This window comes from Mandrillus leucophaeus, unplaced genomic scaffold (genome assembly GCF_000951045.1).
Source record: "Mandrillus leucophaeus isolate KB7577 unplaced genomic scaffold, Mleu.le_1.0 Scaffold109, whole genome shotgun sequence".
NCBI lineage: Eukaryota > Metazoa > Chordata > Mammalia > Primates > Cercopithecidae > Mandrillus > Mandrillus leucophaeus.
The window spans coordinates 2392647-2411054 of NW_012099098.1; the positions used below are offsets into that span (position 1 = coordinate 2392647).

An 18408-nucleotide genomic window follows, 5' to 3' on the forward strand; every position below is an offset into this window, starting at 1 on the left:
TATTTTAGAAGCTGAGGTAGGAGAATTGCTTAAATCCGGGAGGCAGAGGTTGCAGTGATCCGAGATTACACCACTGCACTCCAGCCTGGGCGACAGAGCAAGACTCTGCCTCGGGGAAAAAAAAGAAAGAAAACTTTAGTACACACACACACACACAAATGTTTGTAGCAGCTTTATTCATAGTTGTCAAAACTGGAAGTAACTAAGTAACCGAGATGTCCTTCAGCAGGTGAATGGATGAACAAACCATGCATACAATGGAATACACACATAAAAAAGAGCTGTCAAGACATATAAAGTAAATTCATCCATGTTAACTACATATTGCTAAGTGAAAAACGTCCGTGTGAAAAGGCTACACGTTTATGATTCCATGGTAGAGATGGTAAACAGATGAGGATCTGGATTGCTATCTTCCTCTCCATACCAATCCTGCCCCCTTCTTCCTTGGGCAACTTCAACATCACTGCAAATGACCCTGGCCTCGGATCCCTTGAGCACTTCAACTTTAGCAACTAGACCTCCCTACCACCTGAGTCACCTCCTTCTTCTTGATTTCCTAGATCTGCTCTACATCAGAAAACTTCAGTTCCATCTGGGGCCACAAGCTTTAAATATTCTAGTCCTTACTCTCTCCTTGACCCCCACTGCGTCAGACCTTTCCTCTCACCATGTACGGGATTCCCTGGCAGCCCTTTTCCTTGGAATCCTTTTCCTCTTAAGCAGAACAATCCCCTATCATTTGTCACTTCAGCCTTTTTTCTTTTGAGACAAAAAAATGTCACTGTGTCGCCCAGTGCAGTGGTACAATCTCGGCTCACTGCAACCTCCGCAAGTGATTCTCCTGCCTCAGCCTCCCAAGTAGCTTGGACTGCAGGTGTGCACCACCACGCCCAGCTAATTTTTGTATTTTTAGTAGAGATGGGGTTTCGTCATGTAGGCCAGGTTGGTCTTGAACTTCTGACCTCAGACGATCCACCACCTGCCTTGGCTTCCCAAAGTGCTGGGATTCCAGGTATAAGCCACCACGCCTGGCCTACTTCAGCCTTTTCTTTGCCACTAGTTTAACTTCCCTTGCATCTTGATCCTTCCAAAAAATCTGCTTTGCCAACCCCTAAGGGGATGGGTCTAACCATCTGCTCTTCCATGCACCTGCTCCTAGGCTGAGAAGTGCAACCAGAGAAAACCATCTACTACCCACATGCACTGGGGCCACTTAGAAAACCACAATGTCTATTTCATCCGGGCCATCATCACTGCCCAAGAGTCTTGCTGTATTTCCAGCGTCAACTCTCTCTCCTTTCCTGTGAAGCAGCTTTTTTCAAGCTTTCCCCAAACTCATCAATCTTCTCGCCCCACTCCTTCCCCCTTTCCCTCCCATTTCACTGATGAAGAAAAGCCATCACTCTCCTTGTACTGCACCAACAAATGGGTCTACATCTGCCCCTGTCCTTTCTGCTGACTCAGCTCTTACACTGAAAAGGCACCCAGGTCTTGGCTTCTTCCACCTTTTCTGAGACTCTCTTTCCTCATCTTTAACTTTTCCAGGTCCACTGGCTCCTTCACATCCCTAAGGTTCTGCTCACTTCAAATAACAAAAAAAACATGCAACCACCTCCCAGGACTTCTTTGACTCCACTCTCCAGCCACTCCCTTCTCAACTCCCCTTGGAGCCAGTGTTGTAAGAAACAATTACACCTGCTCTCTTCGTTGCCTCACATCTACCACTCAACCTGCTACATCCCTGCAAAACTGCCCTTGCTGCTAAATTCAAAGGACTCTTTTTTAGCCCTGTCTTGGGTGACTCATTCTGTAGCATTCCCTCATTTCTGAATCACTGATTTCCAGATACTGCCCTTTCCATATCACCAAGTGTTCTGCTCCCAGGATGCTCTCTCTCTGCCTTCTGTGCGGCCTCCTCTCCTCCGCCCATCCCTTAAATGTCAGCAATCCTCAGGTACTCACTTGGGCCTCTGTTTCTCCTTGGATGATTTCACTGACCCTGGGCCTTCAAATGCAGATGACTCCAACATTTGCATCTCCAGGTTGGACCTTTCCCCGACTTCCAGACTCAAATATCCAATGACCTCCTGCATGCTTCATTCCACATGTCCAAACCTAACTCATCTCTAACTCTCAAAACTGCTCCTCCTTTGTGTTCATTGTCTCAAGGATGGGACTGCCCAAATACCCAAAGAGGACCCTCTTTTACTCTTCTCTGTCATTTCCCTCCAGATCCAATCAATCATCAAGAGCTGTCATTTTGTCTTCTAATATTTTCTTGTGCCCAGCCAGTTTACATCTCCAATCCCTTACACAGATTGAAGGAACAGACCCCACTCTGGCCTCCCTTGCTCCTGCACATGCCTCTCCTCTGGTTTCCCCATCCTAGCACGGAATCCCCTGGACTGGAATCGCTTCCATCATGTTTACCTCCTACACTCGACTATGAGCTGACAATGGCAAGGGCGACAACTTGTTTATTGTTGACCCCCTGAACCAGCACAGAGCCTAGTACATATCCAGTCAATGACTACTGAATAAACAAATGAATATAACTAGAGTAATGAGAGTCACATAAAAGGGAGCATTACACAATGAGGAAATAATAACTGTTTAGAGATAGTATTCGGAAGACAGGAGAAAGGTAACATTGTCTCCCAGTCCTGTGATAAATTAGGTTTGGAAAAGCAGAAGGTTCTATTAGAAAAGTGTTCAGAAAAAAACCAGAAGGCCCCTTAAACAGATGAATTCACCAGCTATGTAAATTTGAGCAAGTTGTTTCACTTTGCAGAGCCTCTGTTTCTTTATCCATGAAATAACTGTAAATAGCATGTATGATAGCACGGGTAAAATGCTTAGCATAGTATCTGACTCAATAAGTTCAGCATAAGTGCTCAATTCGTGTTTTAAAAATAGTTTTGATTAAAGCCAAGAGGAAGCAGAAACATTCAGTGAGTAGGCTCGTGAGCCTGGGAGTTCAGAGGGCAGACAGGACTTGAGAGTGACAAGGCATCAACAGAATGGATTGGGGAGAAAGCTCAGAGCAGACTGGAAGAGTACAAGAGAAAAGAAGGTCTATGATAACTAACTGCCTTCCTTTCTGGCCCTCATTCTTAGCTTCTTCCTTCCAGAACTCCCTGATTTTCCTTGAGGAAATACCCCTTCTCCATTCTCAGTCCATGTGGTCTAGGCCTACCACCTCTCCTCCATAGGAAGGCCTGTTTCCAAGACCTGGCCAATCAGAGCTTCATGTCTTCCTGGTCAGAGTGATTAGATCATAACAAACAAGATGGGTCACACAAGCCAGGGCAATCTGAGCCACTGAGTCTCAATTCCAGGGCATCAGATAGAGCTACTGAAAAAGCAGCAGGTCTTTTCTCCTGAGGTTGCCCTTGGAATACGATACAAGCCTGGAATTGTTGATAGCCATCCTGCAACCACAGGGGGAGGCTACCTGAGGTGGAACCAGCTCAGAGGAAAGCAGAACCTGGAGGTGGAGAGAGCAAGACCGAGTTCAGGTAGTACTGTCCCCACTGCCTAGATTCAGCAATATTTGAAGTCAGTATCTCCCTAGACTTAGTTATTATATATAAGCCATGAAGCTCTCTTTTGTGCTTACCTGAGTTTGAGCTGGGGTTTCAGTCATTAGGAACTATCAAATGTGTCCATGAGAAAAGTTGGGAACATTTGGCCCTGTCCAATCTCCATGAATATAAAAAGGTCCTGAGACCCAAAGAGAGGAGGGGCCTTAAAGCAAGTTAGCAGCACAGCCTAGACTAGAACCACGTTTCTCCCAATTCCCTCCTCACCTTTTCCAAAAATTTCAGCATCTTTGTGATACAAGCCCAACCTTGCACTTAGGCCCAAGCCTGCTGGTCTGGTCTTAACCTTCCTTTCAGCTCATAGCTCCCACTACTCTGCCCCTTTGTTTAACCTTACGTGGAATGTTTACTAAGTGTCAAGTACTGGGCTAACCCATTTATATTCATGATTCTTGTTTAGTCTTCAAAAACCACTTGAAATGATTCTTCCTGTTTTATAAATGAGGCCTATGAGGCTGAGAGAGGCCAAAAGCCAACCCAAGATCATACGGCTACTGAGTTGTCACGATAAGACTCACACCCAGGCCTGCTGGATTCCCTGAGACACAGATTCTCAGCCTATTGTCCGCAGACCCATAAATGTCCACACATAAACTTCAGGAAGGCAGTGAACACCCTAAAATTAAATGCAAATTTGTATATCTGTGCAGTTTTCTGGGGGAACATTCATATGTGATACTGTCAGATTCTCAAAAGAACCCAAGACCCAAAAAAGATTGAGAACTTCTGTGCTACACGGTGTATTCCTTGGGGCTGTGACATAGGCCTGGCTCATAAAAGACCTTTAGTGAACTTGGCCAAACTCTTCCATCTCCACCATTCTATGAGCAAATCCCAAGGGACTCAGATCCCATGGAGAAGCAGGCAAGCACTAGCCACCGGGTTTCTGTTTGGCCACAAGAAGCCTCAAATCCCCTGGCAACCTCCTCCCAATCAGCTGATCTTAATATTTCTCTTTTCTTCTCCCAAAACAGTTGGATGCTTACTACGTGCCAGACATTGTGCTAAAGCTCTTCATATTCCATTTATTCTTCATAACAACTGTGCAAGGAGAGCACTACTATTATTCTCAGTTACAGAAAAGAAAGCTGGGGCTCAGACAGGTAAGTGACCTGCTTTCTTTTATTTGGAGTCTAATGAGTGTTGTTCTTACACATAAAAGCTCTGCAAGGAAGGGACGTCAACAAGTTCATCCCAAAGAAGGCAGCCCCAGTGGCTGACCAGGCCTGGCCTCTGGCCAGTTTTCAAACCAGAGCTACCAGGGCTATGTCCAGGAGCTGCTGGCTCTCTGACTGGCTGATGGGCCAGCAGGAAGACCATTTCCCAGAGCATTGTTTGAAAAAAAATGTGACTTTGCTTCTGGCTCATTTCATCACTTGGTCTGAGCTGGACACAACACAATTGTTCACAGAACAAGCTACACCGCCTTTGCCAAGTTGACCTGGCATCCGCGTGCAAAGCAGATTACATCAGAGCCCCCAGCTGCCCCTCCTCTGGGAGCTCTGTGGCTGGTCAGAGGTAGGGACTGAGTTGGCTCCCAGTCAAATAGTTTTAAGGAAACTATGAATCCCCTGACAAAATTCTCACACTTTTTTTTTTTTTTTCTTAAGACTAAGCTCAGTTGAAAAGAGACGATTTTTCAAAACAAAGAAAAAAGAAGCATAAGACTTTGGAAATTCTCTTTTCAAAACAAACAGTGTGCAGCTCCTACTCCAGATGCACCTAGGTCTTTCTTGGTTCCTATTATATCTCATCAAATAATAATAATGCTAATTCCAGCCTCAATCTTCAAACTACAAGCTGGTGCCTCTCTGAGGATCCCGCTGGCCTTGCGGTGGAAGGTCAAGGGTGGAGAAGCCTGGAGAGGATTGAGCAACAGTGATGCACAAGATCAAGCATTTCCGAGAGAGAAGGCCCAGCTGGAGAGAGGGCCCAAAGGGAATCCAGGCCCCATCACCCAGAGGGCCAGTCATACATACTAGCAACCTCTAGGCCACTGGCCTCACTTGAAACCAGAAAAATAAGAAGGAAGGAAATCTGTCAACAGTACAATTTGGGGCTTTGGTTTGTGTGCCTTCTCCTGAGGATCATGCAGGTCTGGCTGAGAAATAAGACACCCTACCTCCCTCAGTTGATCCAAGTCTCCAATCATCATTCCAGATCTTCATCCCTGGAGCACAGGTTCTGGTCGGACCAAGTCAGTTTAAAGTAGCACAGGGCCAGGGATCAGGCCATCAGGAATTCAAGAAAACTCAATTTAAAAGTACTTCCTGAGCACCTCATATATTCGTTCCATACATAGTTAATGAGGGTCTATGATAGACCTGACGTTGGGCAAGGTGGTGGGTAATGAACAAGATAGACATGCTCATGGGGCTCCCAGGCCGGCAAGGAAGGTGGAGACTACAGAGTGACACAACATGAGGACAAACTAATAAAGGACCACATGGAGTACAGGGTACAACGTGGGGATGTGTGACCTCATACAGTCTGGGGATTCAGGGAAGACTCTCCAAAGAAATGATATTCAGGCTGAGATCTGATTGGAAGCTGAACAGGGAGGAAGGAAGCTGAACGGGGAGGAAGGAAGCTGAACAGGGAGGAAGGATTCTGGGCTGTGAAGACTGCACACAAGGGGCCTGACAGGACAGAGATAAGATATATCAGGTAAGAAAAGAAAGGCCAGGAGGATGGAAAAGAGATGAGGCTGAAGGGGTGGATGGAAACGAGATCCACCACGCCAAACCCTGCAAAGCATATTAAGGTACTTGTACCTTAGCTTAACTGAAACTGGAAGTCACTGAAGTGATTTAAGCATAGGAAAGGTATGTTCAGTTCCACCTGCTCTGTGCAAACAGACTACAATGGCACAAAACTGGATAAAGGTAGGGGACTCAGGAAGAGAAGGTGGATCTGGGGCCAGGTGCCTGGAAGACAGCCTTGCGGGGGTTCGCAGCCTATAGGGGACAGTAGCAGATTACTCTCTGGATAGGCACATGCAAAGGGTGTTGCTTACCTGGTTAAACCTCCGGGTAAAGGCCACAACGTTAGGGGCAAGACTGTGTTTCTCCTTCTTACTCCATCCACAGCTGGCTAGTTCCTAGGAAGCACAGAATGAATTTCAACAGTGATTCTAGTTGGGATGCAAAAACACCAGGGGCATCAAATGGGAACATGAGCATGCATGAAGGTGGGAAGGAGCTGACACCTTGGCTGTTTCCATCTTCACCAGGAGGGAGAGGAGGGCTGGGTTTGTAGGTGACGGTGCAGCCTGGGACTACCAGAAGTGAGGATAAGTGGAATAGTTTTCTCCACAACTCTGGCCATGTTTCCTAGGATTTCTGTGCCAAAAGAAATCCATTGCCACTCTGCCAGCTTCTCTAAGACCAGAAGTCCTTCTTACAATGCAAATTGTCTGAGGGGGCACAGAAATGTTTTAACCAGCAGAACTCAACCCCGCATAGTTGTAATGCCAGGGCTTCATTAAAATATCTCAGATTTCACTGGCTACATGACATCATACATTCCTGGTGTGAGGAAAGTCCCAGTCCAAGCCCACTGCAATCAAATAAGCTTCTGGTATGACCTCAGATTCTGTCCTGTAGTTGGCCCCTCCAATCCCTCATATAACCAAAAGCATGCAGAAGGAAAGGTCCCCTTTAATATCTTGTTCGGGAGCCTTGTCTCTTTTTTTCTGCTAGCTTTAGCATTATAATTTGAAGAATTGAATTATCTAGATTTTATTTATCAGTAAGTCTGGCTCTTAGCCAAGGGATGAAAGCTGGACACAATAGGAGCAATTTAATGGGATTACTTGGTGCTACAAAAAAAGGACCAAGGAGAAGCCATCATCCAAATGCCCAGCATTCTCAGTGTGTGCCTTGTGGAGCCCTGACAGAGATTGGAGGAAAGGTAGCAAAGGCTGCAGATTCTGAAGTTCTCCACCTGTAAGTTACAAGACCGCCTTTTAAATCCTACCAGGCCTCAGTATTACTAATAGCACTGGTTTTTTGCCATTTACCTAGAGTTTTTGTAAGATCTTTAGTGAGAGGCAGCTGCCCAGCAGCTGCAATAGGTATAGATCAGGGGTCTCCTAGGAAAGCAGGGAGGGGAGCAGTAGGAACAGCCCAGGACAAAACTGGCTGCCAGCAGTCACTTCTGAAGGTCCACGCCTGTCAAACACACCTTAGGACCTGACAATCAGCCACAGAAAGGGGCTTGGTGGGAGCCTGGCTAAAGGTAACAGCAGCTCCTAGTAACAAGATGAATGCCCTGGACATGGGAACACAGAGGAACCAGCCAGGGGCTGAGATGCCTCCTCCTGGTGCCTCACTTCTGTCCTTAAGGTCACCCACACAAGAGAACACAAATAACCTGGAGCCTGCCATGTCCTTCACACCCTCACAACTTAGACTCAAGTCAATAGCAATGACAACAGAATTCACTGGTGCTACCATTTAGCAAGAATTCCCCACACAGCAGGCGCTGGACAGGGCACCTCACCTATGTCATCTCATGTAATTCTCGCCACACCCATTTTAATAAAGAGGTTTCTTTCTCTTGGATGAATATTGTGACTCTACTTCTTTTCCAAAGCAGAGATGAATCTCTTTAAGTTGTAGAAGTTCCAGCTGTTTACTACGATTCTCCTAGTTCTGATGACATATATTAGCACTTGGTTTCTTTTTCTAATTTTTATTTTTGTAGAGATGGGAGTCTCACTGTGTTGCCCAGGCTGGTCTCAAATTCCTGGCCTTAAGCGATCCTCTTGCTTCGGCCTCCAAAAGGGCTGGGATTACGGGCATGAGCCACCGCACCCGGCCTATGTTCGGTTTCAAATGTATGTTTGATCTACCTCAGTTACATGTACTATCTCCCTCTCTTTAAAACACATACTTGAATCACTTTGCAAATATATGTTATTATTGCCCTTTTAAAGTTTGTTTGTGAAGACAAAGGCCTTTCTCCCCAGTGGATCACAAAGCCGGTCCTGGAAAAGTATAGGTTTTATAATAAAATATAAAACCCTACTCATAAAACTGATGTTTCAGGACTGAGGCATGGTTGTTGCCCAATTTCTAGCTGATAACTGCTCCCTTTGTATTTTTCCTAAATTTTTGAATAAATAGCAGAAGTCGTGTGTGTGTGTTTGCACGCACGCATGCACGCAAGCATGTGCATGCATGAATTTAATTCAGACTCTGTGGTCTTATTTCCACACTGTAATAACTTCAGACAACACCCGGAAAGGGAGAAGAGTGGATCCCAGGGTCAGATACTGGCTGGCCATACACCAGCTGCACGATGCTTATCTTCTCAGAACTTCTAGTTTCTCATCTTAAAGTGGGAATGATACTATACTTATCTGTGAAGCTCACTATAACAATTAAATGAGATTAAGACATGCAAAGCACCTAGCATGTGACAGGTACTTGATAAAGGTCACCTGCCTTCCTCTTCCCAGGGAGGTTAAGCAACCTCCCTGCTGTTAAGCAATAAGGTGGTATTCAGACTCAGCTTGAATGCCAAACGTCTTCTTTTTCCCACACCATACTCTCTTTACTGTCTTGAATTATTAACAAAATCTATTATTATTTCTCTTTCATTTTGCTGATATTATGCAGGCAAGAATCAAAGTTGGTACTTAATACATCTTCCCTAAATTTACTTGGTTTGAACATTTCTAAGACCCTAATTCAAAAACTCTTTGTGGAGTTATTGGGTTTTGACAGGTTCCTAAGGAACCTTTTGCACTGGAATGCATGTAACATTTAAAATTAATTAAATTAATTAAAATTAACACATCAGCAGAGTAAAACATTATGTTTGAGAAGTACTTTGATAAAATGGAAGGAGTAAAGGATTTTGAGCCAAATATCTCACTCTGAATCTCAGATCTTGTCACTTATTTCCTGGGAAACTCCAGACAAATCACCTCTCTTGGCATCAGGTCCTCCAGTACTAAATAGGAAGATGCTGTAGCTAACCCCACAGAATGGTGATGGAGACTGAAGAAGGCAGAGCCTGACAAGGGAGGTGACATGCGGGGCACAGGGCCTGGCTGACAGCGGATGCTCAAGTAGCCTCTGTTGAATGAATGAAGCATGAGCACTCCTCAGTGTGAAGACCCCCCAAATTCAGTGCAGAAGATTTATCAGCGTCAAAAGAAATAAGACCATTCTATCTGTGCTAAAACAAGTACTGGGCCTTACCACTTTGGCACAGTTCCTCTTCTGTGTTTGGCCTTACAGGATTACAAGAGATTCCATCTGTGTTAAGTGGGTTTAGGAAAATGTGAAGTAATAGAACAAAACTCTTCCAGTCACTAATGCCTAAAAAAGGTCCACACTGTGGAACTTATTTGAGTGTAATTTAGTTAAAATTGACCAGAGGAGACAAGGCTGATTCTAGAAGGGAGACCAGGGTTTGAGATGAGCCCAGTACAGCCCTGGTAGCTCTGTGTCTGTAGTAAGCCCACTGAGCTGCCCAGGGACTGTCGCACAGCCCTTTCCATGGGCGCTGAGGCCCACATCTTGCCCAGGCGGTCCCTGGCCCTGACTTCGTGGCTGAGCTGACTGAATGTGAGGGGACTAAGAGCTTGTGCAGTCCTTTGCCAGGTGCCGCTGAGACCTTCCTCCTGTCACCACGGTGTTCCTCAGGCTCATCAGGGAAAAACAGACACTATGAGAGGAGAACTTCCTGCCACCAAACTTAAACATCCTTGCATCCTCTCCCTCCTTCTGACTTTAATGAAAGAGGGGCTTCTTTCGCTCTCTTCTTGCCCCATTCCATCCCTCTGCCTTCTCAGAGACCTTACTCTGATGCTCTCTGTCATCCCTGTACCTTCCACCTCTTCCTCTCCAATTTCTCCTTCCTGCTAGCATTTTAACATGCATTAAGCTTCTCCAATTAATATTAATAACAATAAAAAACAGCTCTCCCAGACCCCGTCCCCTCCAGCTCCTGCTACTTTTCTCCCTCGCAAAAGAACGACTTAAACTCATTCCCCTCTCCTACCTGCCTTCCCTGCTCCTGCTCCCCTGTAACTGTTCCTTCCCCTAAGACAACTTCCCAACTAGGAAATCAGTGCCCCTCACCGGCCGCTCTTGGCCCCGGCCGTATTTGTTGTCCTCTGTCTTGCCTCTGCTCACTGCATTCTCCTGTTGCTTCCCCACCTTTCGGGCCCCTCATTCTTAGTCTTATTTTCTGGCTGCTCTTTTCTTTTCTGACACAATCTCCACTTCAACTTGTCCAAGGTCATCTTCTACATTCTTCTATATTTCTCCCTAGAAGATCACACATACCGACTGTTGTGGTTTCAACTACATGTCTGTGTCCAGCCCAAGTTTCTCTCCTGAGCTCCCGTCCAGGATAGCCAGGTACCTCTTGGCCATACCTTCTTTGGCATCCCACAGACAACTGAAAATCAGTGGGCCCAGAACCAAAAGGGTATCCTGACCAGCTGCCTTAAATAAAAAACACATAACAACAAAAAATTCATTTAGACATTCACTCTGACAATCAAAGAAGAATGTTTATCTTTGTGATAAACTGTGGAAATAATCCCCAACTGTGCAAAAACAACTTAGTCTTAATACCCCCACCTGTAAGCACTCCTAGGTGAAAGCAAGAATCAACACTGGTTTCAGCTGCCCCTGCAAAGCTGCTCTGGGCCACACCAAACATGAGGCTCACTCCACTAGCTGCCGGTTTTGTGCTTAGGGGTCTGGGAGTCAGATGCCTTGAGGTGGGCTGAGAAAGGCCCAACCCTGACCGTGTCTGGAGTCCACCAGGTAAGGCCTTGGGAGAGGAGACCTGGGGAGTGGTGATAAGTCCTCTCTGAAGACCCCCACAGCATCTAGGCCATCAGGCCATAGGAAGCTGGCGTCAGCACATGGCCCTTCCACGTGTGCCTAACTCTCACTGCAGTCATCTCCAAATCACATTCATCAAACGTGTCCACATGGAAAACGCATTGCCTCAAGGGCGAGTCACTACAACAGACTCAGGATCACTGCCAGGCTGGCACCAGCCAACAGCACATCACCACTGGGCTCAATGGCTTTCTTCTTCCTCCTCCCTCCATTTTTTTCCCATTCTTCCCATCCCACCCTCTCACAGGAAGGGAGAAAAAAAAAAAACAGAAAAGACCTCCCAGATTTGCTTTTATAAATCATCTTCAGAAGAACCGGTGGGACAATTATACACCTAGCCAAAGGAGTTCTAAAACACCCTAGGTGATGGGTGACCCTAGGAGATGGGTGACCCTAGGACACAGGTGACCCTAGGAGATAGGTGACCCTAGGAGACGGGTGACCCTGGGAGATGGGTGACCCTAGGAGACGGGTGACCCTGGGAGACGGGTGACCCTGGGAGACGGGTGACCCTGGGAGATGGGTGACGGGTGACCCTAGGAGACGGGTAGATGGGTGACCCTAGGAGACGGGTGACCCTGGGAGATGGGTGACCCTGGGAGATGGGTGACCCTAGGACACAGGTGACCCTGGGAGATAGGTGACCCTAGGAGACGGGTGACCCTGGGAGACGGGTGACCCTGGGAGATGGGTGACCCTGGGAGACGGGTGACCCTGGGAGATGGGTGACCCTGGGAGATGGGTGACCCAGTAAGACAGTCAGGGAGACAGTGCCAGTTTTGGGTACCTGACCAGAGTGGGTCTGACTGGGGAGTAAGGTATTCAGGGCCTAGACTCTTGTGACAGAGTTACAAATGGGCTAAGGAGATGGGCAAATAATAGAGAGTGGCTAGCGTGTCCTTCAGGGACCTCCATGCCTTATCACCCACAAGGAGTCTACATTCTTCTCTATCTATAGTTCACCCCGGGAGACCACATATACTGACTGCTGTGGCAGCAGCAAAGGTGCATGATGTCCACACCTTCCTCGTGTGAAAGTCGGGGGTCTAGAGGCCCAAGCAGGAGTAACCGAATTCCATGAAAGCTCCCCACCTGGGATCTGGCAGAAGGGCTGGCTCTGGTCTCAGGAGTGAGCTCTGAGGGCACAAGGGTCACAAAAAAGAGGCCACAGCATATAGTAGTTAAGGACTTACATGGACCAAGGCTGATTCCCTGGCTGTGTGACCCTGAACAAGTCACTTAAACTCTCAGTGCCTGACTTTCTGCATCTGAAAAATCGCATTAATAATAGCACCTCCTTTGTAAGGTAGTTATAGGAATTAAATGGGCCAATATTTGCAAAGTGCTTAGAAAAAAATGACACATTGTAATGTGCTTATTAAATTAAATAATGCTCACAGGGAAAGGCAGCACTGAGCAGTGGGTGCAGGGGTTGAAAATCCAGGCCAGGAGAGCCCCTGGAATCAGATGGAGGAGGCACACAGGACAGCAGTCCCTGGACACTAGGACTCCAATGGTGCCAGGATGAGAGCCAAGGCCTAGACAGAGGGAAGCACCAGCAAGATTTATTGAGCACCTACATTGTGCCAGGACGTGTGCTACACACTCCACAAAGACCGTCTCATTTTATCCTCACAGAACCCTCACAGTGGATACGACTGCTCCGACCTCCAATTTCTAAATGAAAAAATATGTAACAAGCAGGTAAATTAATTTATCCAGACCACACAGGTAGTGGATGGTAGAAGTGATGGGAGCCCATTCTCGCCATAGCCAGAACAGAGCTGCAGGCCACAGCCGGGGCTCCAGCAGGCTCCCAGCCTAGAGGAGAACTGGGTGACATGAAGGAATAGACCAAAGCAGAACCTGGGCAGGCTTCTGAGAGCACCACACCTGAGTCAGGGCCAGCCCAGGAATCAGGCTGCCATGGCCAGAATAGGGCACAGTGCCTCTGGCAACACAGGCAGGGCTTAAAAGACAAAAGGGATAGTAGGATCCAGAGTCAAAATGTCCACAGACACACAGGGAGCTCCTCCGGGGGTGGAGAGTTAGGGATATATAGAATCAGTGTTTACTGACTGTTAAAATGGCCTGCTAGACTCTGGGCTAGGGGACTTACATGCCGTAACTTACTGAATCCACAAACAAGACGATGAGATAGGTACCACTCGATGGATGAGACTATGAGACTCAGAGAGATTGCCACATGTCTAAGGTCACACGGCTAGTAAGTGCTGGAACTGGGATTCAAACCTCAGTCTGATTCCAGAGCTCACACTCTACATGGTGTCAGAAAAGTGAGAACTCAGAACAATCTGAGACTACAAAGCAAGCTAAGGGAAGCAAAGAAGCTTCTTGGTTCTTTTAGGCAGCAAATGCGCCATAGTTTATGGATATGCTAACTGGGGAGAATACTCATCTGGTCTGTTTCAGGGAAGACCCATCCACTGGTAGGTGGGGGGTCACACCCACTACCACTAGTTCTCCCCTCGGTAAAATCTGCAGTTCCAGCAGATCCTAATAGTTATTAACAAAATATAATGCTTGTATTTGTATATATTTCACTGTAAACACAATCAAATATATCTTTTTCTATAACCCTTAATGAGACCATGAATCAAATATGTGAGAGAACAATAAAGTTAGTCCATTATTAAAAACAGGTTTCAAAAGCGAGAAGCTGATTCCATCATCTGTGTCTGTGACAAACCCAAAACCACCTAAAATTGGTGCCATATTAAGTTCAAAATTGGTGGCATGTTCAAATGACACCTGACACACATTTGCCTAACATCACTCCCAAAACCCCTCTGACAAAGCACAGAAGTAAAAGATAAACCTAAACTAGGAATGAGAACAGAGTGGATGGCACTACTACCCTCATCAAATGAGAGATTTCAACACATTACTGGAGATCAGCATGGATTTTGATTAAATGAAAACAGAAAGTCTCAAGCTAGACTAGGCCAGGAAGGGGCTACAGAGGTGGTGAAGTCAGGCTGCCTTGGGGGACCTCAGAGAGGCTCCTGGCTCAGAGTCATTAAGGAACAACAAACGGGGGACAAATGAAAGGTCAGTGTACTGGACACTGTCTCAGCCAGCACCCCCACCTGCTGCCTGCTAGCATCCACCTCCAGGCAAAAAGCAGGATGGGAGAATTAAAGGCTTCCATGCTGGAACCCCCAGAATAAAGGTCACCTCCTTTTGCTCACAGAAAACTGCACCCTGTGCGCCAGTCCCCACCCTGTCATCCTGCAGTGCGGGCAACCTGCTGTTTCTTGCCCAGGCCACTTGGCTCTCCCAGGCAGACTCCCCTCAGGAGAAAAGCCGGGGGGAAAAATCACAACACCTACAAGCCACCAGTCATATGAGTTAAGCCAACAGAACAGAAGGAAAACCGAGGTAATAAATGACAATGACTTTGGAAGAAACAGAGACAAAAACTTAGAAAAAACCCTCTAATGTAATTAGACACTGTTAAGAAAATGAAATGCAACAGACTGAAAAAACATTTTGTAAAACAACTATCTGATAGAAAAAAGACTTGTATATAAAATATAAAGAACTGTTATAACTCAACAATAAGAAGACAAACAACCCAATTGTGATGGTTAATACAGAGTGTCAACTTGATTGGATTGAAGGATGCAAAGTACTGATCCTGGGTGTGTCTGTGAGGGTGTTGCCAAAGGAGATTCACATTTGAGTCAGTGGGCTGGCAAAGGCAGACCCACCCTTAAACTGGGTGGGCACCATCTAATCAGCTGCCAACGCGGCTAAAATATAAAGCAGACAGAAAAAATGTGAAAAGACTAGACTGGCCCACCCTCCCAGCCTACATCTCTCTCCCATGCTGGATGATTCCTGCCCTCAAACATCAAATTCCAAGTTCTTCAGTTTTGGGACTCGGACTGGCTCTCCTTGCTCCTCAGCTTGCAGACAGCCTATTGTGGGACCCTGTGATCATGTGAGTTAATACTTAATAAACTCCCCTTTGTATATATATCCTATTAGTTCTGTCTCTCTAGAGAATACACCAATGTTTTTTAAAAAGTAAACCACATCTGTAATCCCAGCACTTTGGGAGGTAGAGGCAGGAGGACTGCTTGAGCCCAAGAGTTTAAAACCAGCCTGGGCAATGTAGTGCAACCCTGTCTCTACAGAAAATTAGAAACAAAAACAAAAACAAAACACTTAGCCAGGCATGGTGGTGCTTGCCTGTAGTCTCAGCTACTCAAGAGGCTGAGGCAGGAGGATTGCTTGAGCCCAGGAGTTCGAGGCTGCAGTGAGCCATGATCATACCACTACACTCCAGCCTGGATGACAGAACGAAGACTGTCTCCCCCACCAAAAAAAAAAAATTAAACAAAAGACACTTTACCAGGTGGATGCATGGATGGCAAGCAAACACAGGGGAAGGTGCTCTATGTCATTAGTCAGTAGGGAAATGCAAATTAACAACAATGGACACCACATCTAGTTCAATCATCGCAAAAAGCACACACGAGTGACAATACCAGGTGCTGTGGAGGATCAGAACAGCCATTTAGGAAAGCAGGTGGGCAGTTTCTCATCAAGTTAGGCACACACTTATCAACTGCCCTAGCAATCCCACTGGTAGGCCCAGCAATCCCACTGGGTAGGTATTTACCCAATACCAATATATGTCCACAAAACTTGTATGTACATGTTTATGGCAACTTCATTCTCTATTTCCCCAGACTAGAAACAACCTGGATTTCCACCAGCTGGTGAGGGGATGAACAAATCATGGTACAGCCATATAATCCAATACTACTCAGCAATAAAAACAGGAATGAGAGTGACATACACATCAGTGTACATGAGTGTCAACAGTTTTATACTAAGTGAAAGAAATCACACAAGAAAGTATTATGATTTGACTCACATGACATTCTGGAAAAGGTAAACACGACAGAGACAGAAATTAGATCCTTGGTTGCCAAGGACTGGGAACAGGAGGCAAACTGGCTACAAAGGGGCACGGAGAACTTTTGGGGTTGATAGACAAGGTCTCCACATGAGAACACTCATTCTTCAAAATCACCACACTGTTCACTAAAATGGGTGATTTTTACTGGATGTAATTATACCTCAATAAATATGACTAAGAAAAAAAAAAGAGTCCAACCACAGACAATTGCAAAGGAAGTCCTATAATAACAGCTGTGCAAAAGACTAGAGAACAACTAGTTCAAATTGGAGCAGGACAAAGGGCTCCTGAAGGGAAGCCTCTGGGGAAATATAAAAGCAATTAAAAATATAACAGAAATCAAAATATAATACATACCCAGTATCAAGCAATCAATGGATTAAAAGAAAAGAAAAATCTACAGGTCTTGTGAGGCATATTCTCTTTTGAATGGCCCAGGGTTACTAGGGCATGAAACACAATCCTGGCATAGTGCATGGCTTGACTACGTGTAACAGTTACGTAGCCGTAATAATAAGTGTTGTTTGATGGTTTTCAGCTTTAAGGGTTCACCTAAGGAAAAATGTGATGAGTTTGGTGAAGCTCATTAATGAGGCAATGTGAAAGTTTATCAACAGAAGGTGGGCAGTAGAGAACTGGAGGGAAAGCATAGGAAGTGAGCGGTCACAAGATACCATACAAAGCTGGTGAAACAAGAAATTCAGGCTTTGGTGTGCCAAATAAAATTCCAAAAGTAATCAGTAGAAAAAACAGTTTAGAGTTTACCTTTGGGGAGGGGACTGAGGTAAAGGTTTTTCTTCATCAGCTTTCCTGTACTATGCGATTATCATGTACAAGATTACTTTGAAAAAAATAATTTTTAGTAGATGACATTACACATTGTAAACCTCATAAAAATTAAATTTTGAAGTTGAGTAAATACTCTAAAATATGCCAAATTTTTATAAAATCATAACCTGCTTATAACCTATTAGTGTCAACATTTATAAATAACAAGCAGTTTTCACATGACCACTAGGTGCTTCTGTACTTTTCCTTTTTTTTTTTTTTGAGACAGAGTCTCGCTCTGTCACCCAGGCTGGAGGGCAGTGGCGTGAGCTCAGCTTACTGCAACCTCCGCCTCCCAGGTTCAAGCAATTCTTCTGCCTCAGCTTCCCGAGTAGCTGGGATTATAGGCGCTCGCCACCATGCCTGGCTAATTTTTGTATTTTTAGTAGAGACGGGGTTTTGCCATGTTGGCCAGGCTAGTCTCCAAATCCTGACGTCAGATGATCCACCCACCTCAGCCTTCCAAAGTGCTGGGATTACAGACGTGAGCCACCGTGCCCAGCCCTGTTTCTGTACTTTTTGATGGAGTAATCATGTGAAAATCATGACCAGCTGGACCTTAGGGAAACACACCTGTCCTATAGGAGAGCTGTTAAGGCTAGAATCAAGTGCACACAGGTCCCCTGGTAGCAGAGGGAGGGAGTGTTCGCACTGAGGGACTCAGAAAAGCTCATGGCTGGCGGGGAACTCACTGCCAGGCACTGTCGCAAGCCCTCCCTGGAACAAGACCAGCTGCAGTGAAACATGAAAGAAAAACAGGAAGGAGAGAAAGACAAAAAGAGCAAGGAAGTGAGGAAAGAGGAAGAAAAATTGAAGAAAAGAAGGGAGGAGGAGGAGGAATAAAGGGATTAAGGGCAAGTGGGAAAGGAAGGAGAGAGAGCCATTTAAGTGCCAGGACTGTGCTGGAAAGGTTCCACGGTGAGTCAGACCACATCTTGAGCTTCATGTCTGCTCAAAGCGGGGAAAGACAGGAACATAAATTACCACAATTCAAGGCCACAAAGGACAACTGGACGTTCTTGCTTTATTTCCCAAGGTTGCAGTCCTAATAGACACTGCCTAGGTCCAAGCCTTCTGGGAACTGCCAGAGGACTGAGGTATCTTTAGTTCTTTCTTGGATGATGATGATGATGGTGATGATGATGAT

At 45.8% G+C, this 18408-nt stretch overlaps 1 protein-coding gene across 6 annotated transcripts in view; it reads right to left on the minus strand.

Annotated features, from left to right (window-relative positions):
- Positions 1–18408, minus strand: part of RALGPS1 (Ral GEF with PH domain and SH3 binding motif 1) — a 265288-nt gene that overhangs the window by 191885 nt on the left and 54995 nt on the right. For all 6 annotated transcript variants that reach the window (XM_011988521.1, XM_011988499.1, XM_011988490.1 and 3 more), the window contains exon 4: positions 6622–6705. In XM_011988521.1, the coding sequence (XP_011843911.1) occupies positions 6622–6705 (84 nt within the window). The remainder of the gene's footprint in view (positions 1–6621; positions 6706–18408) is intronic.